The 24,766-nt window shown below is 43.4% G+C and overlaps 1 protein-coding gene across 1 annotated transcript; it reads right to left on the reverse strand.

Moving 5' to 3' along the window:
- Positions 1-5,816: 5,816 nt before the first annotated feature.
- Positions 5,817-20,815, reverse strand: LOC128371023 (proline-rich protein 7). Its single transcript, XM_053331220.1, has 2 exons — positions 20,470-20,815; positions 5,817-6,376 (listed from the first exon to the last, which is right to left on the reverse strand). The coding sequence occupies exons 1-2, from the start codon at positions 20,813-20,815 to the stop codon at positions 5,817-5,819; spliced, it is 906 nt and encodes a 301-aa protein (XP_053187195.1).
- Between the last annotated feature and the right edge of the window lie 3,951 nt (positions 20,816-24,766).

The raw sequence follows: 24,766 nt of genomic DNA on the forward strand, positions 1-24,766 counted from the left end.
CTCTGTCTCTCTCTCTCTCTGTCTCTCTCTCTCTCTGTCTCTCTCTCTCCCTCTCTCTCTGTCTCCCCCCCCTCTCTCTCTCTCTCTCTCCCTCTCTCTCTGTCTCTCCTCTCTCTCTCTCTGTCTCTCTCTCCGTCTCCCCCCCTCTCTCTCTCCCCCTCTCTCTGCCCCCCCCCCCCCCCCTCTCTCTCCACAGATCTTTTTATTACTAGAGAGCACATTGTGGAAAGAGTCTTGAATGGCCTCCTCTCTCTCCTTTTATAACCTTTTGCAGAAGGCTGAATCATCGCCATCATCATCATCATCAAGGTGTTTGTCTCTGAGATGCTCATCTTTCCTTCCTTCCTCCCTTTCTTCCTTCCTTATCCCTACCTCCTTTCCTTCCTTCTTCCTCCCTTCTTTTATTCATACCTTCCTTCTTCCTCCCTTCCTTTCTCCCCTCCTTTCCTTCCTTCTTACTCCCTTCCTTCCTCCCCTTGTTCCTTCCTCCTTTCCTTCCTTATCCCTCCTTCTTCCTCCCTTCCTTCCTTCCTCCTTTCCCTTCCTCCCTCCCTCCTTTCATTCCTTCCTCCCCGCGTTCCTTCCTCCCTTCCTTCCTTATCCCTACCTCCTTTCCTTCCTTTCCTTTCCCTCCCTTCCTCCCTCCCTCCTTTCTTTCCTTCCTTCCTTTCTCCCCTCCTTTCCTTCCTTCTTACTCCCTTCCTTCCTACCCTCGTTCCTTCCTCCCTTCCTTCCTTATCCCTACCTCCTTTCCTTCCTTCTTCCTACCTCCTTTCCTTCCTCCTTTCCCTTCCTCCCTCCCTCCTTTCCTCCCTCCCTTCCTCCCTGGTGTTTTGAACAACTGTCCTTTTCAGCTAATCACCACCTGCCTGCCACATTGTTATCGAGGCTCTTTACCTTTAATGGAAACCCGAGCTGGGAATGATTATAATCATCTCAGACCATTATTAGCTTTGCTTCGTGGCAGCGAGGATCTGACATTTAAACAAATTGCCGTGCTGCCGCTTTCTGTCTGAGGCTTCGACATCAAGCAGTGTTTTAAAATATGATGATGATCATTTGTGATCCGTCAGATTGACACTAATTCACCTACTGTCAGGTAGAAAACTGCTCTGAAGAAGCTCAGGCTGCACAATGAACGGCAAGTTTCTCCTCTACTTTCACTTAAATGTCTAAATCAGGGGTGTCAAACATGCGGCCCGTGGGCCAGATACGGCCCGCCGAGGGGTGCTATCCGGCCCACCTGCCATCCTGTGGTCTTTGCCTTCCTTCCATCTGTCCTCCCTACCTTCCTTTTTTCCTTTCTTCATTCCTTCCTTCCATCTGTCCTTCGTCCCTACCTTCCTTTTTTCCTTTCTTCCTCCCTCCCTTCCTTCTGTCTATCCTCCCTTCTTTTCTTCCTTCCGACTGTCTGTCTGTCCTTCCTTCCTTTCTTCCTCCTTCCTTTTGCCTGTCTTTCCTTCCTTCCCTTCTTATTTCCTTCCTTCCTTCCTTCCAACTGTCCTTCCTCCCTACCTTCCTTTTTTCCTTTCTTCATTCCTTCCTTCCATCTGTTCTCCCTACCTTCCTTTTTTCCTTTCTTCCTCCCTCCCTTCCTTCTGTCTGTCCTTCCTTCTTTTCTTCCTTCCCACTGTCTGTCTGCCCTTCCTACCTTTCTTCCTCCTTCCTTTTGCCTGTCTTTCCTTCCTTCCCTTCTTATTTCCTTATTTCCTTCCTTCTTTCCCTCCATCTTTTTAATGATCCGGCCCACATGAGATCAAATTGGTCTGTTTGTGGCCCTCGAACGAAAATGAGTTTGACACCTCTGGTCTAAATCAGCTGTTATAAAATCATCATGAAGTTTATAGCTCCTAACCCGGGGGGGGGGGTCAAACTCATTTTCATTCAAGGGCCACAAACCGCCCAATTTGACCTAATGTGGGCCGGACCATTAAAAACCATGGAAGGAAGGAAAGAAGGAAGGACAAAGGGAAGGCAGAAAGGGAGGAAGGACAAATGGAAGGAAGGTGGGAAGGAAAGAAAAGGAGAAGGAAGGAAGGAAGGAAGGACAGGTGGAAGGAAGGAAAGAATAAAAGCTAGGAAGGAAGAAAGAAAAGAAAGGAAATGTCGGAAAAGATGAAAGAGAGGAAGGAAGGAAGGAAGGAAGAGAAGAGAAGAGAAGACAGGATGAAAAGATAGAAGGAAGAAAGGGAGGATCAAAGGAAGGGAGGACGGAAGGAAAGATGCAAGGATGGAAGGAAGAGGAGAGAAGACCGTAAGGAAAGAAAGGAAGGAATGAAGGAAAGATGGAAGGGAGGAAGGACAGATGGAAGGAAAAAAGGAAGGCAGAAAGGGAAGAAGGACAAATGGAAGGAAGGTGGGAAGGAAAGAATAAAAGCGAGGAAGGAAGAAAGAAAATAAAGGAAATGTCGGAAAAGATGAAAGAGGAAGGAAGGAAGGAAAGAGAAGACAGGATGAAAAGATGGAAGGAAGAAAGGGAGGATCGAAGGAAGGGAGGAAGGAAGGAAAGATGCAAGGATGGAAGGAAGAGGAGAGAAGACCGTAAGGAAAGAAAGGAAGGAATGAAGGAAAGATTGAAGGGAGGAAGGGAGGAAGGACAGATGAAAGGAAGAGAAGACAGTAAGGAAAGATGAAAGAAAGGAAGGAAGGAGGGAAGGAGTGAAGGAAGGAAGGAAGGAAAAGAAGACAAGAAGGAAAGTGGGCCGAAATGGACCCTTCGGCGGGCCGGTTCTGGCCCACGGGCCGCATGTTTGACATCCCTGTGCTAAGCAATGTAATTCCTCAGCAACATTGAGTATAATGGTTACCTAGCAACATGCAGACAGTGGAAAGCATGCTAATCAGGCTCGTCCATGGATGATTTATGAGAGCTGGATCCTGGACTGGACGCGGAGCGGTTTGGAAGCCAAGTGGTTCGACTCCAAGAAGGAAGACACACATGTTCTTAACCCTCCTGTTGTCCTCGAGTCAAGGAAGGAAGGGAGGAACAAGGAAGGAAAGGAGGAAGAAGGAAGGGAGGAAAGGAGGAAGCAGGAAGGGAGGACGGAGGAAAGAAGGAAGGTAGGAGGGAGGGAGAAATGAAAAGAGGAAGGAAGGAAAGAAGGACAGAGGAAAGGAGGAAGGAGGGAGGGAGGGAGAAAGGAAAAGAGGAAGGAAGGAAAGAAGGACAGAGGAAAGGAGGAAGGGAGGAGGGAGGAAAGAAGGAAGGAGGGAGGGAGGAAAGAAGGAAGGAAGGAGAGAGGGAGAAAGGAAAAGAGGAAGGAAGGAAAGAAGGACAGAGGAAAGAAAGAGAGAAGGAAGGAGGGAGGAAGGACAGACGGAAGGAAAGAATGAACATTAAATCCCAATAAACTAAATACTACTACAACAAATGTGTCAGTTCTTGTCTGTGACTTGTTGCAATATTTGAGTATTTAGAAACATGTGAGTTCGATTCTCCTTTTTCCCTTCCATCACCTCACGTGTTTCCTCCGCTGCAGAGCGACAGGTAGAGATGAAGATGAAGATGGAGGAAGATGAGTGACTTGTTTTTGAGCACAGAAACACTCTGGTGATGAAGGCAGAGACTCTAATAGAGGATGTGGAGAAAGTAAAGAGTAGGGGAGATAAAAAAAAAAAAGAAGCAGGAGGATAACATTAAAAGCTTTCCAGAGAGAGAGAGAGAGAGAGAGAGAGAGAGAGAGAGAGAGAGAGAGAGAGAGGGAGAGAGAGAGACAGAGAGACAGAGAGAGACAGAGAGAGAGAAAGAGAGAGAGAGAGAAAGAAAGAAAGACAGAAATAATTAAATGAACAGTTTATTGGAGAACTTTCAGAGAACAGAACATCATGTTTGTAGAAAGCTGGAGAACATGTTTAGTCCTCTTTGATATAGAGATATAAAAAGAAGCAGCGTTGTATTCTAACGTTACACATCATTAATAAAAAAACACAGATAAATTCAGGACTGATATTTAAAACCTTCTTTTTGTCTTCCAGTCATGCAACTTTCTTTCATCCTGATGGGTTAAAATCACCTCAGCTTATAAAGAATAAAGTAGAGAAGTCAAACTCATTTTCATTCGAGGGCCACATACATCTGATCTCATGTGAGCCGGATCATTAACAAGATGGAGGAAAGGAAAGAAGGAGGAAAGGAAGGGAGGAAGGAAGGAAATAAGGAGGGAAGGAAGGGAAGACAGGCAGTGAAGGACGGACAGATAGACGGAAGGTAAGAAGGAAGGGAGGGAGGAAGGAAGAAAGGGAGGAAGGACAGATGGAAGGAAGGGAAGGAGGGAGGAAGGAAGGAACAAAAAAGGAAGGACAGATGGAAGAAAGGAAGGAAGGACAGATGGAAGGAAGGAAGGACAGAAGGAAGAAAGGAAGGAAGGACAGATGGAAGAAAGGAAGGAATGACAGATGGAAGGAAGGTAGGGAGGACGGAAGGACAGAAGGAAGAAAGGAAGGAAGGAACAAAGAAAGGAAAAAAGGGAGGAAGGAAGGAAGGAAAAGAACACAGGATGGCAAGTGGGCAGGAATGCACCCCTCGGCGGGCCGTATCTGGTCCACGGGCCTCATGTTTGACACCCCTGATTTAGAATATTCATCATTCAAAAGCCATAAAATAATTCATCTAGGGGCAATAAGATGAGATGAGAAGGTTTTTTTCCAGGCAGAGAAGAAGAAGAAGTAATTTAAGGATAATAATAATAATAATGAGGTAATTCAAGTTTATTGTGTGGAAAACCCAAAATTAGACGAGAGCAGATTATTATAATATTTCCTAGAAGACGTGTCTAGAGGAGGAGATCTTAAATTATTATCCTTTGCAGTGAAACATAAAAACACTCAGAAGAATGGAGAAGTTTTATTTTTCCAATTTTGGTCTTTTTTTTAATTTATTTTTTATTAATCCATAAATTATTGGAAGGAGCCTGTGAGTGTGTGTGTGTGTGTGTGTGTGTGTGTGGATGTGGAGATGTTTGTCATTTCACAAGAAAGAAAAGAAAAGAAAAGAAAAGGAGTTTTGTCACATAGCTTTAAATGAATGATAATAAATTTGTACATAAAAATTAATTAATCTCAGCCAGCGTCATCCTGCCAGCTTCAGGACGGGCCTTCACTTCCACGTTGAGTCCAAACTACAACAGTTTGGAGTAAAGACGACAGAGAAATGTTACAAAATGCTCTTTTTTTTTTTTTAATCTACCTTTTTTTTTTTTTTTAGTATTAAAGTCATAAATATGTTCTTTTTGGAAAGCGGTGACACTTGCAGTCTTTTGGGGAGGAGGAGGAGGCAAGCTGTGAACAGAGTCTTCAAAAAAAAAAAAGAAGAAGAATCAGAGCAGATATAAAGGAGGAGAGGTCGTCGTGGGCAACAGAGTTCCCAGAGGGAGCCATGGCAACGGCAGCCTCATACAATAGGTTGCTCAGGCACGGAAAAAGAGAGAAAGAGAGAAAGAGAGAGAAAGAGAGAATAGAGTCAAGGATGAAGTGAGGAGGAGAGAAACTAGTCGTCCTTCTCGTTTAGCTTCCATGTGACACCTGTGTGACTCAACAGCACCAGCTTCACGAGGTGTGTAATTTCCTCCTCGTAGCCACTCTGACAGCTGACAGAAGTATAAGTGGCAGCCATCGTCCACACGGCTCCACGGGGAGGAAGTCGTGGCGCTCACTACTCCTTCAGCAGCACTAGAGCCCTTCTTCTTCTCCTCCTCCTCCTCTTCCTCCTCCTCCTCTTCTTCTGGCTCTTGAAGGAATTAAATCTCTACTTCTAGTGTGTAAAGCCTCTTCAGAGAACTCATCAATGCTTGGTTAGTTTTTTTTTTTAGCATCCAGGACTAGACTGCAGTGCTCCGACCCAGCAGAGGGAAAGCCGTCGGCAAGCCACAGCTGGGCTCCAAGCTCCTTAATCCATGCATCCCCTGAAACCCCTGAAACCCCCTCTGGAACCCGTGTATCCCCCCTTGCAGTCCTTGTATTCCACTCCGGAGGCCGAGCGAGTCGTGTTGAGTCCTGTGCTCTCGGCGGGGCATGGTCGCCATGGCGGCGGCAGCCTGGAGGGGGCGGGATCCCGGCGGCGTGAGGTTGCTGTGGTTCAGGTCCATGTTGGACAGGAGGTGACCCAGCGAGTCCCAGCGCTGCGACGAAGGCAGGCGGATCAGGGAGGAGTAGCCTCGGTCCGGGAACACGGACGCCGCCGGGGGTTTGCTCATCTCGGATGTGAACACCGGAGGGGGGTCCTGGTGTTCTCTGACAGGAGGAGGAGCTGCTCGGAGCGTGGTCGGCTTCATGTAGGTGCCCCCCCGCGGGTCGGCTAAGACCTCGCTGTACGGAGGGGGGGGATCCTCCATCAGGACTGCCTCCTCGTAACAGGGCGGCTTCCCAAATAGATCTGAGTCTGGAAGAAATGAAGAAAAACAAACTCTTACATACTGTTCAGGGTCAAATTTGAAAGCTGTAAAAACACTATACACATTTATATTCAGGTCAAATCATAGACTGTATAAAAGAAATTGGTTTGTGGACTGCTGCTCGGAAGCCAATAGTTTCGAATCTGGGCAGCGCCATCTTGAAAATTTCAGGTGCATGCTGGGAAAAATAAAAACATGGATTCTACTTATATGGGCATGAGGCGGGGCCATGGGCGGAGCGGGGAGGTTGCTATGGTTGCGAGGGCTGGATCTCGAGGACATTGGTCAATCAACCTGTCAATCAGGACGTAGCCACGCCCTAATGCATACCCTGCTTTATCGTCACATATAAAATCAGGGAGGCCAAAATGTCCCAAATGAACATCATACTGCATTGAAGAAGGCTTTAAACTAGCGATTGAGACCATAAACACATTTTGAAAACGTTTACTGAGGTTAGAAATCAAGTGAGAAGTTGGTGAATTCTCCATTGACTTGTATAGAGACGGTCGCCCCCTGGTGGCCTTTTGATAGAATGCAGCTCTAAGTTTCTTCCTGGTTGGCCTCATTTCAGAGGACAGGAACTCCCCGCCTGGTTTATTTCAGCTTGACTTTTCCTAGTGTGACTCACAGTGTACAAAAATGGAAATATAATGCATAATTTTTTACATTTTTGTGCAGCTGATACACATGTTTATACATGCAAATGGACAAAAATTGACCTGTGTTTATGATAGAAGCTCAAAAAATCAGCATTCAAACCTGTTGTTGTATTCATCCTATTCTATAAAATGTTCTCCTGGACCATAATATAGATAATTGTTGATGTGATGATTGTTAATGTGTTTTCATTTACAGAAGGATTAATCAATTAATATTAATGGTGAATTTAATATTAATTTAATATTAAATGTAAATTGGGGTAGAGACTAATTATGAGTCGGAAAATTAACAAAATACTGATCTTAACAAGCCTGATGTTAACGATGAATCATTTTTCAAAGAGTTCTGACATTTTATACACTGAAAAATTGATTCAGTCTCTGTTGGATCCTCTGTTTGCTTCAGTCTACCCTGCTTCGTCCAATTTTTACACACAAGAGCTGTAAAAACAACATCAACCATCATCTTTTAAACCCTCCTGTTGTCCTCAAGTCAAGGAAGGAAAAGAGAGGGGGAGGAAGGAAGGAAGGAAGGAAGGAAGGAAGGGGGGAGGGAGGGAAGGAAGCAAGAAGAAAGGAAAGGAGGGAGGAAGGATGGAGGGAAAAAAGGAAGGAAGGAAAGGAGGGAGGAAGGATGGAGGGAAAAAAGGAAGGACGGAGGGAGGAAAGGAAAGAAGGAAGGAAGGAAGGAGGGAAGAAGGAAGGAAGGAAGGTAGGACGGAGGGAGGGAGAAAGGAAAGAAGGAAAGGAGGGAGGAAGGAAGGGAGGAAAGGAAAGAAAGATGGCAGGAAGGAAAGGAAGTAAGGAAGGACAGAGGGAAGACGGAAGGAAGGAGGTAGGGATGGAGGGAGGGAGGGAGAAAGGAAAAGAGGAAGGGAGGAAGGAAGGAAGGCTGGAAGGGAGGAAGAAGGAAGGAAAGGAGGGAGGAAGGAAGGAAGGAAGGAAAGAAGGACAGAAGGAAGACAGAAAGGAAGGGAGGAAAGAAGGAACAGTCAAAAAACCACCATCTGTATTATAAACTATTATTTTCACTTCACATTCATTCGACAGCATATTTGGAGAAGCTGCACCTCCATCACACATTCATCTATTCCTTTATGTTCGGATCAGACTGTGAAATTACTGTCCATTTTATTTCAGTGTGCAGGTGTTAAAATATTCAGATGAAAGACGTTTTAATGCTTTTGTGAATAAATACAATAATCAAATGCGGGTTGAAGGAAGGAAGGAAGGACGGAAGGAAGGAAGGAAGGAAGGAAGGAAGGAAGGAAGGAAAGACAGGCAAAAGGAATGAAAGAAGGAAGGAAGGAAAGAAGGAAAGACAGGCAAAAGGAAGGAAGGGAGGAAGGAAGGAAGGAAGGAAAGTCAGGCAAAAGGAATGAAAGGAAGGAAGGAAGGAGGGAAGAAAGGTAGGAAAGAAGAACAGAAGGAAGAAAGGGAAGAAGGACAGATGGAAAGAAGGGAGGGAGGAAGAAAAAAAGGAAGGAACAAAGAAAGGAAGAAGCCATCAGCTGTCGCCACCGCTGTCTATAAAACCATCTGCATTATAAACTATTATTTTCACTTCTGTGAAATTACTGTCCATTTTATTTCAGTGTGCAGGTGTTAAAATATTCAGATGAAAGACGTTTTAATGCTTTTGTGAATAAATACAATAATCAAATGCGGGTTGAAGGAAGGAAGGAAGGACGGAAGGAAGGAAGGAAGGAAGGAAGGAAGGAAGGAAGGAAAGACAGGCAAAAGGAATGAAAGAAGGAAGGAAGGAAAGAAGGAAAGACAGGCAAAAGGAAGGAAGGGAGGAAGGAAGGAAGGAAGGAAAGTCAGGCAAAAGGAATGAAAGGAAGGAAGGAAGGAGGGAAGAAAGGTAGGAAAGAAGAACAGAAGGAAGAAAGGGAAGAAGGACAGATGGAAAGAAGGGAGGGAGGAAGAAAAAAAGGAAGGAACAAAGAAAGGAAGAAGCCATCAGCTGTCGCCACCGCTGTCTATAAAACCATCTGCATTATAAACTATTATTTTCACTTCTGTGAAATTACTGTCCATTTTATTTCAGTGTGCAGGTGTTAAAACATTCAGATGAAAGACGTTTTAATGCTTTTTGTGAATAAATACAATAATCAAATGCTGGGGGTTATTTTTTTGAAAATGACAGCCATGCAACACGACACCTGTTAGAGCTGACGCAAAGCGATGATTCATTACTGCTCGCTGTATTATAATGTGTAAGTAGTGATGAATGAGGACTGATTACAGAGAGACAGTGTTGGCGTGGAGACGGAGCCACTCTGAAAATAAAATAAAGTTTGCTCCTGAAACATCTCTGCACCAGGCGGGGAGTTCTGGTCCTCTGAAATGAGGCCAACACAGAAGTAACTTAGAGCTGCATTCTATTAAAAGGCCACCAGGGGGCGACCGTCTCTATACAAGTCAATGGAGAATTCACCAACTTCTCACTTGATTTCTAACCTCAGTAAACGTTTTCAAAATGTGTTTATGGTCTCAATCGCTCAATCCTTCCTTCCTTCCTTTCTTCACTTCTTCCCTTCCTTCTTCCATCCATCCATCCATCTTCCTTCCTCCCTGCTACCTTCCTTTCTTCCTCCTTTCCTTCCTTCCTTCCTTCCTTCTTCCATCCATCCATCCTTCCTCCTTTCCTTCCTTCTTCCTACCTACCTTCCATCCTTTGTCCCTTCCTTCCTTCCTTCCTCCCTGCTACCTTCCTTTCTTCTTTCCTATGTCCTTCCTTCCTTCCTGCTACATTCCTTTCGTCCTCCTTTCTTCTTTCCTTCCTCCTTCCTCCCATCCATCCATCATCCATCCTTCCTTCCTCCCTGCTACTTTCCTTTCTTCTTTCCTATGTCCTTCCTTCCTTCCTTTCCTCCATCCATCCGTCCGTCCGTCCGTCCGTTCCTTCCTTCCTTCCTTCCTTCCTTGACTCGAGGACAACAGGAGGGTTAAAGCCTTCTTCAATCCAGTATGATGTTCATTTGGGACATTTTGGCCTCCCTGATTTTATATGTGATGATAAAGCAGGGTATGCATTAGGGCGTGGCTACGTCCTGATTGACAGGTTGATTGACCAATGTCCTCGAGATCCAGCCCTCGCAACCATAGCAACCTCCCCGCTCCGCCCATGGCCCCGCCTCATGCCCATATAAGTAGAATCCGTGTTTTTATTTTTCCCAGCATGCACCTGAAATTTTCAAGATGGCGCTGCCCAGATTAGAAACTATTGGCTTCCGAGCAGCAGTCCACAAACCAATGGGTGACGTCACGGATGTTACGTCCATTTCTTTTATACAGTCTCTGCTCTGCACTGATGGAGCGCCTGATGAAACCTCCTCGAGCTACAAATATCAAGCTCAAAGCAGTTTTTCTGTTTTACTGCAACAAGTGAAAGCTGTTTCTATTTCCAGGCTGGTGAATCTGATCAATATCTGTCGAAATGTTGCACAAGCTCGCCTGCTGTTAACCGGTGCAGTGGAAACGGAGGCTTGTAAATTTAGTTTATTTCTCTTAATTCATTTAAGATTAAAATTGATTTACAGACGGGACAGGTTTATAGATTTCCAACCCATATATGACATGTATGCCTCTAAATGTCACATAGATGGGGTATTATTATTTTATACATATACATACATTCAAATTTCTGCTTTTAATCCATTTTGAGAGAATATATTAGAGGATTATGGTAAAAATGTCTAAGTGGTGTAACCATAAAAACAGTAACTAGTCAATAAAACAGCATATCAACTAGTTTGGCATGATCTTACATTATAACTTTTATATTAAATAAAGCTAATGGAATACTATTGTTCTAAATATTACATTTACTCTGGGTAACCATGGAGACCAGGAAACATTTACATTATTGGTATAAGTCCACTTAAATACACTGTAGGTGATAACATGTTTAATATCTATCATTCTTTTGTGGTTACACCATTTGACATTTTCAGGAGCATTCAGTCTTACTTTTGGTTAAAAAATGGTGCAAATGTCATTTCAAATGATATAAAACCAACAAAAATACTAAATGTACATTTTAACAAACCTGATGCTGCTTTTAAGACTATTTTTAACATATTTTTAAATCTTGCCAACCCTTATTTGTCACTGACTCGTGTACATGTGCACATATAATATACTGTGTAGTTGTTTGGGCGGTATGATGAATGAGAAATGGATGTAAGTGTAATTTCTATATTGCACATTTATAGGATTTTATGCATTTTTACATACATTACGCATACAGGAGCAAGCATATCTGCCTCATTTGGACTGGGTTTATATCTCTTGGGGGGGGTGGGGGGGTGGGGTGGGGGGGGGGGGGTGCTGGGATGTCAATTTTACAACCAAAGAAAATCCACCTATCATTCCTCATATAGGATCCATTTAAAGCCCAAACCACACAGTGTGGAAATCAACAGCTGTTTGTTGAACTGTTGCCACGGAGCTGGATGTATTTATGGATGTAAATGATATGTGTGTGTCTTTGTGTGTGTGTGTGTGTGTGTGTGTGTGTGTGTGTACCTGGGTGCCTCACAGATACCTCCAGGATCAGACCCTCATTGTGTACCAGCTCTGTCTTTGCTGTTAAGAGTGATACCAGCTGCCAGGTCGGCTTTAAATAAACACATGGGAGCCATGTTTCCACTACGAGGATTTTTTTTTAAGCTGCTGCCAGTTCTGCGAGGCTCAGATATGTTGGTTGTAAAGCAGCGTGATCCAGAAGTATCAGCACAAATGTGACCGTAACTGCAAATCTGTGATGTATAACCAATTACTTTTTGCTGCTCAGTAATTCCAACCTGCCTAAAACACATGAAGTGGCTCCATACAGCTCAGTTTGATCTCATGTGGGCCGGATCATTAAAAAGATGGAAGGAAGGAAGGAAGGAAGGAAGAAAGGAAGGAAGGAAGGAAGGAAGGAAGGAAGGAAGGAAGGAAGGAAGGAAGGAAGGGAAAGGTGATAGGAAGGAAAGAAGGAGGGAAGGAAGGAAAGAAGGAAAAGTGATTTGAAAGGAAGGAAAAAAGGAAGGGAAATGGGAAAGGAAGAGAAGGAAAGATGGAAGGAAGGAAGGACGGAGGGAAGGAAGGAAACAAGGAAGGAAGGAAGGATGGAATGAAGGAAGGAAGAAAGAAAGGAAAGAAGGGAAAGGTAATAGGAAGGAAAGAAGGAGGGAAGAAAGGGAAAGAAGGAAGGAAGGACGGAGGGAAGGAGGGAAGGAAGGATTGAATGACGGAAGGAAGAAAGGAAAGAAGGGAAAGGTGATAGGAAGGGAAGAAGGAGGGAAGAAAGTAAGGAAGGACGGAGGGAAGGACACAAGGAAGGATGGAATGACGGAAGGAAGGAAGGACGGAGGGAAGGAAGGAAGGACGGAGAGAAGGAAACAAGGAAGGAAGAAAAGATCTAAGGAAAGAAGGAAGAAAGGGAGGAAAGAAGGAAGAAAGGGAGGAAAGAAGGAAGAAAGGGAGGAAGGAAGGATGGAGAGAAGGAGGAAAGGAAGGAAAGAAAAAGGAAGGACAGATGACTGGAGGTTAGGAAGGAAAAGAAGACCGGATTGGATGCCTCGACGGGCCGGTTCTGGCCCACGGGCCGCATGTTTAAACACCTCTCGGTCCTCTGCTGAGCTCAGCTGGTCAGAACTTCCTCTCTTTCAGCTCGGCTGCTGCTTAGATACTAAACTCTCTCCATCAGTCTGACTCTGACTGCTTTACGCCGAGACTCCAGCAACCTTTTGTTTTTTATACTTTACTGTCTGTCTCTGCTCGTTAAGCACCTCTGACAGCGGCTCATGCTCTTTTTTCTTTCTTTTAAGTCGTTGAAGTGAAGCTTTAACCTTTCTCATCACACTTATTATTCTTTTTCCTCCTCCATCGTGTCGTCCTGATTCTTCTTTAACCCTTCGTAGATCTGTAGGTCACTTTGTGTCCTGATATCTGCTCAAAAACTAAAATCTATTGAACCCATTTAACTTTTAGGTCAATCTTTAGCACTTGTATGAGGAATGTAATGCACAGACAGGCCATCAGGTTGTTCTATGGTTGCTATAGATACAGGTTGTGTTCTGTGGTTGCTATAGATACAGGTTGTTCTATGGTTGCTATAGATACAGGTTGTTCTATGGCTGCTATAGATACAGGTTGTGCTATGGTTGCTATAGATACGGGTTGTTCTATGGATGCTATAGATACAGGTTGTTCTATGGATGCTACAGATACAGGTTGTTCTATGGTTGCTATAGATACAGGCTGTTCTATGGTTGCTATAGATACAGGTTGTTCTATGGTTGCTATAGATACAGGTTGTTCTATGGATGCTATAGATACAGGTTGTTCTATGGTTGCTATAGATACAGGTTGTTCTATGGTTGCTATAGATACAGGTTGTTCTATGGTTGCTATAGATACAGGTTGTTCTATGGATGCTATAGATACAGGTTGTTCTATGGTTGCTATAGATACAGGCTGACATCAGAGATCCTGCTGGAGACATTTTTGAAGTTGAGTTTCATTTTTCATCTTGTAAACGAACAGAATGAGTCTCTAACATGTTTTTAATTGAAGTTTGGAACAAATGAGGTCTGTAGAGGCTGTAAAACATCACATTTAGGCTCAATGAGAGAAATAAATCCATGTTTTATGTTGTCATGACCTCAAAGAGGAAGGAAAAGCAAAGAAATGATTTTTTAAATAGCACTTTCTTGGTGTGACTTTATGTTAATGCCGCTCACTCCAGTTGAAATTTGTCTTTAAAATTTCAGACACCTTTACAATTCAAAGTTCTGAAAAGTTTCACCTCAGCCAGGAGGGAGAAGCAGAGTGTTCCCAAAAACTCATGAATTCATTTCCATAAAAAAAAATGACTCGAGCTGAAGAACAAGTTTTTTCTCTAAAAGTAAAAACTTGCCTGAGTTCTTCCTCTCTCTGGAGGAAGACTGCAGAGAGAGACTGTCTCATTCTGCAGAGTTGGAGAGTTGGAGAGTTTCCTTTTAGCACTTAACTACCAAGTACCTACTTAACTGAAGCAGCTCAGTCACAGTGACCTGCAGCGTGGAGGTTAGTGTAGCCTCAAATCAAACACGGCCGTTGAGCATGTAAAAGCAAAGAAGTAATAAATGGAGTCTTGTCTTGTGGATTTTGTTCTTTCCTCGTCTTGGTTCAGACCTCCCCAGTCCCCCCCCCCCCCCCGGCTTTGTGAAATCAATAGCTGTGTGCCTCTAGAGTAAATTACTTCTTGGATGCAGAAAAGAAGTAAGACTTTTTACAAAATATGGCACCCATTTTTAATTTATATGGTTGACTAAAATTCCTTGTATTCAGGCTTGGACCCTTTGTCTCTCTCTATATTTTCGATTGTGAGTTCATTTCATTTTTACATTTCTCCCTTGTAGATATTGACTTTTTCCTTGAGTTGATTTTGTTTTGCCTTGTCAGTTCGTAACTGTAAATTTGTTCTTGGAAAAAAAAAATCAAAAATAATATATTAAACAATAAATCAAATAAGGTAAAGGTTTGCAGTCTTGGAAAGGACATGTTTAAGTGTTAGTTGATCATTTATGGTTGTTGTTCTATGTGTGCTTTGAAAGGCGCCTTTAAATTAAATGCAATATCATTTTCTTCCATCTTTTTAATGATCCGGCCCACATGAGATCAAAATGGGCTCTATGCGGCCCTCGAATGAAAATGAGTTTGACACCATTTCTGCTCATCCAAAACTCTCCATCAAGGTAAGAGAACTGAAGACACTGGGGTGGCAGCAGGTAAGGCAATGCCAGTAGCACTTCCAGACATGAGGTCGACCAGGCGGAAGTCAAACAAGCTGGAAGCAAACAAGAAAAAGGCGATACTCGAGGTCAGGGACAGAAGACTGGTAGACACGAGGAGAGGAGGTCCAAGGCATGCAGGGTCGAAACCAGGAAAACAGTCCGTAAACGAGTGCTGCTGGAAGGTCTGGCAAAGGGTGAGGCAGCTGAGAGTCCAGGTGATTACTGATGAGCTGCAGCTGAGAGTCCAGGTGATTACTGATGAGGTGGGTGTGGCTGATTAGCAGGAGTGGAGAGCAGGGGTGTGGTGAATGGAAATGTACCAGCAGCAGCAGGAGAAGAGCAAAACAGACTGTGACACCATTAAGACACAAAACCTTCATTTAAATCCTGCTGTCTGCACCTTGTTGTTATTTACAGTTATTCTCAGTAGATCACCTGCAAAACTCACGCTAACTATATAAATCTGTTGCACTGCACATGCTATTTAGTACCTTTATTTAGGATCCATAGTACACTGCATGTTTCCATACTTCTGAATGCACTCAGACTATTAAGTGTAAGTACATAAGCCTCCTCTGTCATCAGTGTATGAATATGTGTGTGGGTGACTGGATGAATGTAAGGTAGTGTAAACGGTGTTAAAGCACTTGGAGTGGTTGGAAGACGAGAGAGGGCCATTTAGCGTTTACTGTGCAGCTTCCAGCAACAACTGCATGAATGAAAGCTGCAAAATGACCATTTAAATGTCTGAATCGTCGCCCACGTCCTCACATTTAGTTGAATGACTCTAAAAGCTGGGTTACTGCTCTTTAGCTGCATCAACAACAACTGCAGTAAGGTCACAAGTGGGAGCGTATTATAACTGTACTGAAGCCAGAACACACACACACACACACACACACACACACACACACACACACACACACACACACACACACACACACACACACACACACACACACACACACACACACACACACACACACGTCAACAAGGTCAAACACAGCAAGAAGAGGATTTTGTAAATTAATAGACTTTAAAAAACGACCCAAAAACCCATTTTTCAAACTATAAAAGAGATGTTTCCTGTTCTCCTCGTGGGATTTTACTCTATGCATCCTTTCCTACTACTCGTACTAACTCTGACGTCATGTGAAGTATGTAGTGTGTTTAACTGTGTAGTATGTGATTTAGAGTATGTGAGAAGTTCCTGGATGGTTTACTAGATTCTCCAGAAATGCAGAGTATGCATCAAGAGCTGACTACTCACACTCACATTACCCAAGATGCAACGCTGCTACTCACACTCACATTACCCAAGATGCAACGCTACTACTCACACTCACATTACCCAAGATGCAACGCTACTACTCACACTCACATTACCCAAGATGCAACGCTACTACTCACACTCACATTACCCAAGATGCAACGCTACTACTCACACTCACATTACCCAAGATGCAACGCTACTACTCACACTCACATTACCCAAGATGCAACACTACTACTCACACTCACTTTACCCAAGATGCAACGCTACTACTCACACTCACATTACCCAAGATGCAACACTACTACTCACACTCACTTTACCCAAGATGCAACGCTACTACTCACACTCACATTACCCAAGATGCAACGCTACTACTCACACTCACATTACCCAAGATGCAACGCTACTACTCACACTCACATTACCCAAGATGCAACGAAACTTTTCAAAATAGAAGCACCAATTCTATCGAAAATGACAGGAAGTGCGTTAATCGCAATTAATGACAATTAGTCAGATCTTTGTGTTGATGGCAGGATGGAGGAGCTGGAGGAGCAGTTTGGCTCCTCTGAAAATATGATTTATGAACCCTGTAGCTCCTTTTTCATTCATGAAGAGGCTTTTTGAGAGCTCAGACCTCCTTGTTAACCTTCTCCTCCCGGGCTTCTGCCCTCATGTCCCATATTTAGTTTTTGGTGTTGGTTCCTGGAAATGCAGTTTTAGTTGTCGGTATTTTGCTTTCTGCACCTTTACAGCACCCTCTCACACACACCAGGGTTATTACTGAGCTGATTTCATCTGCAATTACTACCCAGACTACTTCTTACCAACCTGGTATAACCTCAGCAATGTGTCGTATTTTTATAAGCTTCAGCTGTAAAGTCACTGCAAACTAAAGCTGAAGTATAAAGTAGCATTAAATGGAAATATTCAAGCTGAGTAGCTCAAATTAGTGTTTGAGTAGAGCTCAGTAAACGTACTGAGGAGGCATCGCTTCAGTCTGTACGGACAGGAAGAATAATAATGTAGAAAAACTTTTAAAAGTACGTATGAGGAAAAATGTAAAATCCTCTCATGCAGCTGAGCTCCTGCTGACTCTTCACTCTCCCTCTCTCTCTCTCCTCCCTCTCTTTCACTCTCTCTCTCTCTCTCTCTCTCTCTCTCTCTCTCTCCCTCTCTCTCTCTCTCTCTCTCTCCTATTTCACTCTTGCTCTCTCTCCCCCTCTCTCTTTCACTCTCACTCTCTCTTTCTCCCTCTCTCTCCTCTCTCTCTCTCTCTCTGTGCCTCCCTCTCCCTCTCTCTCTCTCTCGTTTCTTTTTCGGTTTCAGTGTTGTTGCTCGCTCCATCACCGCTCAGCCTCCACAGTCACCACCCACGTCTCAGCGGCAGCTGTCACCATGACGCCCCACGGGGGGGGGACGCTGGGAACTGAAGAGTCTAAAAAAATATATAAAAATAATAAAACTCTGACATGCTGCTTAATGTAATCCTCCTCCTGTCCTCTGCTTTCTGTCTGCAGCTGCACAGCTCGTATGGATGGTGTGGATTCATTTTTGTGTTTTTACTCTCGATTGTCTGTTTTTTTGTTTGAGTGTGAATTTTTAAAATATGCATTTGACCTGCAAGTAAAGAGCAAACGAGACGTGACAGGTTTGGTATTTGTCAGTAATTCTTTTACACACAGCTGTAGAGAAGAGATGCTCGGGAGGAAACCTGTGGGGAGTCTGGCTTTGAGACTAATGGATGCAGAAGTTTTGAGATACAATGAGTGTGAATACTGATACTATTAAAAAACTACTTACACACATTTACATTAACCCTCCTGTTGTGTTCAGTTCAAGGAAGGCAGGAAGGAAGGAAGGGAGGAACAAACAAAATGAGGAAGGAACGAAGGAAGGGAAGAAAGAGGAAGGATGTGGGGAAAGAAGGAAATGAGGAAGGAACGAAGGAAGGGAGGAATGGCGGAAAGGAGGAAAGAAGGAAGGGGGGAAAAGAGAGAGGAAGGAAGGAAGGCAGGCAATGAAGGAAGGAAGGCAGGAAGGAAGGTAGGAAGGAAGGGGCGAAAGAGGAAGGAAGTGAGAAAAAAGGAAATAAGGAAGAAAGGAAGTAACAAAGGAAGGAAGGAAGGAAGGAAGGAAGGAGGAAAAGAGGAAGGAGAGGAAAGACGGAATGAGGAAGGAAGGTAGGAAGGAGAGAAGGAAGGAAGGAACAGTCAAAAGAGATAGGGTCAATTTGACCCGGGAGCACAATAGGAGGGTTAAAGGATAAGTCTGGCAATTTTCTATATTGTTCTCACTGTCAACAAATCTCATGTTTGGAGCCAAAGCAACAATGAACTGATCTACAAGTACAAATATTATGTGTGTGTTTAAAACCTGATATATCTTATTATCCTCCATTGTTGTCCAAAAACTACTGAAATTATTTTTGAGAGCTCGTTGATACACTCAAACTAAATGGCGTAGGGTAAATGTCTTCCACTATGGAGTCTTCACATCTTCAGGGTGTTATTTGATTATATGTTTGATGTAGTTTAAATAGCACTGAGCAATAGTTTTACTATGTATTCCATATTTTTGTGTACATATTTTCAATGTATTTTAAATTTCACACATAACAGTACAACGCAGGCAAGTGCTGAGTTGAGTTTTGCCATGCTTACACTACATTTATTATGAATTTCAAATGTCTTATATCAATCATATGTTTGTATAACCATTGCAAGAGGAACACTGTGATCGCCCAAAGAGAGAGAGAAGAGCCATGATTAAAGGGGGTCATGAGGGATTGGGATATTGCTGAATGCTAACTGACAACGACTTGACTCATGTGCGATGGTTACTTCCTGTTATCCAGAGACTATGGCTGTGTGGCAGGGATCCAGTGTGTCTGCACCATTTTAAGGTCGAGGTCTTGGATCGGTCTCTGGAATGATTTGTTTGTGGTTGGAACGTGATCCGACCAAACTACCAGCTGTACTCTGCAAGTCTGAACGATAGTCAGGAGTGCTTTGCATGCTGGGAAATGAACCATTGCTGGCAACAAAAGTCCAACCTGGACCAACATGACATACAGTAGTAGTGCATTGTGTTTAGCCAGTGGACCTTTCCCAGGGTTAGGCTTCCTTCTGGTTGCATTTTGGTTCACTTGGACTTTTTGGACACCAAACCAAGTTGACCATCTCTTCCACTGATTCGGGATCAGAGTTAGTTACCTCCCTTAACCTTAACCCGCCCTCTGTTTGCCCAGACTGCACCGCAGACGGAGAGGCGGCCGCATTCAAGGTTCAAAGTACAATTTATTAGTCTTAAGGCATTCAAACAACCTCAGCGTAGAGATCCAAAACACTAAATCCAGACTAATGATGCGTCTCAAATCACTTCTGTTATCACACTGTGTACTTACTTGGTGCAGCGGTGCAAATTGCGACAGATTAGTGTCTCATATCAAACACAGCTGTTGTGCACTTACCGGAAATGATGATTAGCTAGCGTTACCAAATCATTATAGACGGTTGAATGAACCCAATAAACCTACTGATGGTTTATATCAGACAACAGTATAGTGGAGCTTAGTTGGGCTGAACAATATATCTAGATATGAACATGCAAGATATTAATTTCACAAAAAGCAATGATAAGGATGATATCAAATGTCTCCACAGATTACCTCTCAATCATCGTGTGTCCAGCTCAAGCTACATGTTTTTATTTAAATGCAGCTTAAGACAGTTACTGGTCTGTTGTTGAGTAAATGCACTGTAATGTCCATTTGGTATTATTATGCTGTTTTGTTTAAAAATGCTTAATATTCACTTTTGCTACTCTTTAAATTTGTGTGAAAGTGTTAAATCATAGTCATATCGTATATAGTACCGATATTGAGACACGATAATCTGTCCATATTGTGCAGCCCTAGAGCTTAGCGTAAAGAAAACATGTATAATTTTGTATAACGCTGCGATTTTGACTGTTTTGAGTGCATCATCCTCGAATACCCCTTTTCCACCGAGTTGGAGCTGGTGCAGGTTCGGAGCCAGAGCCTGACTAAGCACCGGTTCTTTGCTTTTCCACCGTCAAAGCTCCAGCCCCGAGCCTCAGAACGGGAGCCAGAGCAAGCACCAACTCTTTGCTGGTCTAAAGCAAGAACCGATTACGTCAGCGGACTGGTGGCGGGGCTAACGTTTATTAGCAGGCTAGCGGGGTTAATGAACCAGCACTTGCTCCAGCTCGGTGGAAAAGGGGTAGTAATGCTGCATGTTTCCATACTTCTCAGTGTGAACACAATTTATGACCTCAGATTATTAAGAAGTGTAAGTACAGAAGAAGAGATTTGAGACATGAGGAACCTGACGATGGCGTTGCATTACCTGGCATGCTGATCCAGTTAGCTTGCGGCATGGGATGAGGAACCTGCAGAGGAACTGGCGGCAGCAGAGTCTGAGGAGGGCAGAACTGCGGCGGCTCTCTGGGCAGCTGTAGAGGCGGAGGGTTTGGAGGTGGAGGTGGAGGAGGAGGGTATCCTGCAGGTTGACAGCTGAGCGGTTCCATCTCCACGCTGCGCAGACACTGCTCCCTCAGCCTCTCCTCGCGGCGGCGCTTCAGCCGGCGCTGCAGGAAGCTGCAGAAACAGCAGAGCATGACGATGAGCGCCCAGACCAACCAGAAGCCAGCGAAACAGGCCAGGAAGGTGTAGGTGCCCTGCGACATCACCATGGCGGTGACGGGACAGGCGGCGAGTTTCCCCACGAGGCAGGAAGAGCTGAAGGGATGGCGAGCTCGTGATTCACCTCTCCACGGTCAAAAAGATGAATTCTGGCTCATTTATCACATTCAGAAAAGATTAAAACGTTGACATCCAGAAATGAAGGTTGTAATCCAGCTCAACTTCAATACTGATGAATTAAAGTCAGTTAAAGTTACGAAATATGAAATTCTGATGTCTCAAAAATAATATCTGTGCTCAGCCTTTGCTTTTAAGAAATGATTATCCAAGATCCAAGTTACAAAATACAGCTGATCAGTCGAGGAAATCCATTAAAATCCATTAAAACTGAATCTTTACTGGAACAAAGCCGACACTTGTCTGAATATTAAACGTTCTGCAGTCTTCTGTGTTGGCTGGCAGTCAATATAAAGCAGCATCTTCACACAAAAAAATGTATCATCGCATAAATAAAAACCTCAAGGATCCAAAAGTTAATGAGGTTAATTGCCGTGGAAGGAGCAACAGCTGCTTGGATCACGTCACAATGAGAGGTTTGGTCCACCAGGTTTTACAGATAAATGAGAGGAAATCACAGGATGATTATTTTTATCCAAAACTGTGTCTTCTTCTGTAATGAGACAGTGTGTGTGTGACAGCAGCTGCAGCACCAAATCTATAAAAGAAATCAAGAGGAAACATTGTGCTTTTTTTTTTTTTATAATACTGAAGGTAGGTTCAGTAGATAAATGTCGATAAAAGGAAACTCCAGTTAAAGTGCAGGAAACGATCCTTCTAGATGTTTTAGAAATCAGCCCCTCTGCAGCCTGAAACGCTCCTCATTGTTATTCCACACGACTACAGATGAACTTGTTTTTATAAGCAGCAAACATCAATTTCAGAGCGGCGGGGCGGCAGGGGGGGGGGGTGCTGGAGTCAGGGGATCCATCTACGCCATCAGGACGCCAAATTCTTCTCCTTCAGATGCCGGCGGGGGCTCCTCGGCTTCACGCTGCTCTACAAAGACACACAGAGAAGAGACTGAGAGGGCGTCGTCAGCCGTTATCAGAGGACAAATTCTGACAATATTTTTTAACATTAGGCTCAGTGAGAAGTCAGAGCAGTGAAAACAGAGAAGAGGCCGCGTGGTTATGAATCTCAGCTGTTCAGGCAGGATCGTGATGTGGAGGAGGGGGAGGGGGAGGGGTGGTGGTGGGGGGGGGGGGGGGATATCAGTTTCACACTTCAGAGAGCAGCAGTTTATTTTATTCATATAGAGTCTTCAAAGAGTTTCACAAAGGCAGAAATGTCTTTAATGTCATGGATTAGGCTACATCCGGCTGGAGGAGGGAGGAAGGAAGGAAGGAAGGGAGGAAGGAAGGAAGGAAGGAAGGGAGGAAGAAGGAAGGGAGGAAGGGGGGAAGGGGGGAAGAAGGAAGGAAGGAAGGAAGGAAGGAAGGAAGGGAGGAAGAAGGAAGGAAGGAAGGGAGGGAGGAAGGGAGGAAGGGGGGAAGAAGGAAGGATGGAAGGAAGGAGGAAGAAGGAAGGGAGGGAGGGAGGGAGGAAGGAAGGAAGGGAGGGAGGAAGGGAGGAAGGGGGGAAGAAGGAAGGATGGAAGGAAGGAAGGAAGGAAGGAAGGAAGGGAGGAAGGAAGAAGGAAGGAAGGGAGGAAGAAGGAAGGAAGGAAGGGAGGGAGGAAGGGGGGAAGAAGGAAGGATGGAAGGAAGGAAGGAAGGGAGGAAGAAGGAAGGGAGGGAGGGAGGGAGGAAGGAAGGAAGGTAGGAAGGAAGGGAGGGAGGAAGGGGGGAAGAAAGAAGGATGGAATGGAGGAAGAAGGAAGGAAAGGAGGGAGGAAGAAGGAAGGAAAGGAGGGAGGAAGAAGGGAGGAAGGAAAGAAGGACAGAGGAAGGAAGGAAGGTAATACTGAATCTCAGCTGTTCAGGCAGGATCGTGATGTGGAGGAGGGGGAGGGGGGTGGTGGTGGTGGTGGTGGGGGGGGGGGAATATCAGTTTCACACTTCAGAGAGCAGCTCACAGAGGAAATACACACTGTGATGTGGTGAAAGTCACTTTACAGAAACAACATGGCGCTTTATTTACTTTATTTATTCTAAAAACTTAAAATGAGTCACTTCTATGGAGTTAGATTTGTTTCATAATGTTGTGTGTGTGCAGATCGACAATCTGTGTGTAAATGTGTAATCTGTAAATATAAACACCTTCCACAAATACAAAAAAAAGATTTGTATATTCACAAAAATATTTTGCAAATATAAAACGGATCTGCAAATACACAAACAAATTCCACAAATATAAAAAATGCATTAAATTAATTTTGTGAACTCAGTTTTTATTTGTGAATCGAAAAAACATTTGTGGATCTCAGTTCTACGCTTGTGGATTTGCTTTTTACACACACGGAGTTTTGAAACAAACTTTCCGCCGGTCCGAACGAAAATCCACTCGTATCACTCGGCTATTTTCGGATAGCAAGTGATCGCCTACTGGTGACGTCATTTCCGCATATCAAAGTAAGAGCACGCAGTCTTTCTATGAGCTTTTTTAAATGTTTATCAGCGATAAGTGACGTGCATTCATGGTTTCATGTTAATGTCATACAGTGATTATTAGTGTGTGTTTATTTGTTCTATGTATATTATCTAGCACACACTTTCATATACATTTCTGTGTGAGTATGAAAGGCACCAGGATGCTTGTGGGCAATGTTCAGACAATTTTTATCGTTAAACAATAATAAAAAATAAATAAATAAATAAACACAGCTATTCATAAAACAGAATGAATACAAATGCAAAATATATTATCATTATTATTATTATTTTTATTATTGTTTAACGATAAAAAATGTCTTTTAAATGCTGTGCTGAAAATGTCTAAATCTTAAACCCCATAATTTTCTACTGATTACACTAGTATTGAAAGGTTGTGAAGAGATTTCTGGATGTCAGTCACCAGCATCTTCTACAGGGGCCCTCTTTACAGGTTGGATTGTTATGACTTCTGGTCTATTTACAATGCATCTTAATCATATTTGCAATGTATAAAATCCTGCACCCTGTTCGTTCTCCCAGCCCGCAACATGAATGCTTACACATAGACATTAGAACTACATTAGTAAGAGTACACTACTAATAAGATGAAGTGCGTTGTGACTTTTACCCATCTGAAAGAATACATGAAAAATATAAAGGATGAGGTGGCTGATAACTGCTTACTGAAGAAGCAGCCAAGCCACCGCTTTAGAGAGCTGAACATTGCCCACAAGCATCCTGGTGCCTTTCATACTCACACAGAAATGTATATGAAAGTGTGTGCTAGATAATATACATAGAACAAATAAACACACACTAATAATCACTGTATGACATTAACATGAAACCATGAATGCACGTCACTTATCGCTGATAAACATTTAAAAAAGCTCATAGAAAGACTGCGTGCTCTTACTTTGATATGCGGAAATGACGTCACCAGTAGGCGATCACTTGCTATCCGAAAATAGCCGAGTGATACGAGTGGATTTTCGTTCGGACCGGCGGAAAGTTTGTTTCAAAACTCCGTGTGTGTAAAAAGCAAATCCACAAGCGTAGAACTGAGATCCACAAATGTTTTTTCGATTCACAAATAAAAACTGAGTTCACAAAATTAATTTAATGCATTTTTTATATTTGTGGAATTTGTTTGTGTATTTGCAGATCCGTTTTATATTTGCAAAATATTTTTGTGAATATACAAATCTTTTTTTTGTATTTGTGGAAGGTGTTTATATTTACAGATTACACATTTACACACAGATTGTCGATCTGCACACACACAACATTATGAAACAAATCTAACTCCATACACTTCACTTGTTCCTCCCAGGCTGCAAAACAATTAAATGGTGAAGATCAAGATTATGAATCAGTGCATGTAACAGTCAGTGATGAATAAGAGTTGGT

Source organism: Scomber japonicus, chromosome 13 (assembly GCF_027409825.1).
Source record: "Scomber japonicus isolate fScoJap1 chromosome 13, fScoJap1.pri, whole genome shotgun sequence".
Taxonomy (NCBI): domain Eukaryota; kingdom Metazoa; phylum Chordata; class Actinopteri; order Scombriformes; family Scombridae; genus Scomber; species Scomber japonicus.

Bases quoted from the DNA above. Each gene is read 5' to 3' on its own strand.
- LOC128371023 (XM_053331220.1), bottom strand. From the start codon at position 20,815: ATGGTGATGTCGCAGGGCACCTACACCTTCCTGGCCTGTTTCGCTGGC. The intron at 6,377-20,469 runs GTAATGCAACGC...CATTTCTTCCAG, and splicing joins TAACTGGATCAGCATGCCAG to ACTCAGATCTATTTGGGAAG.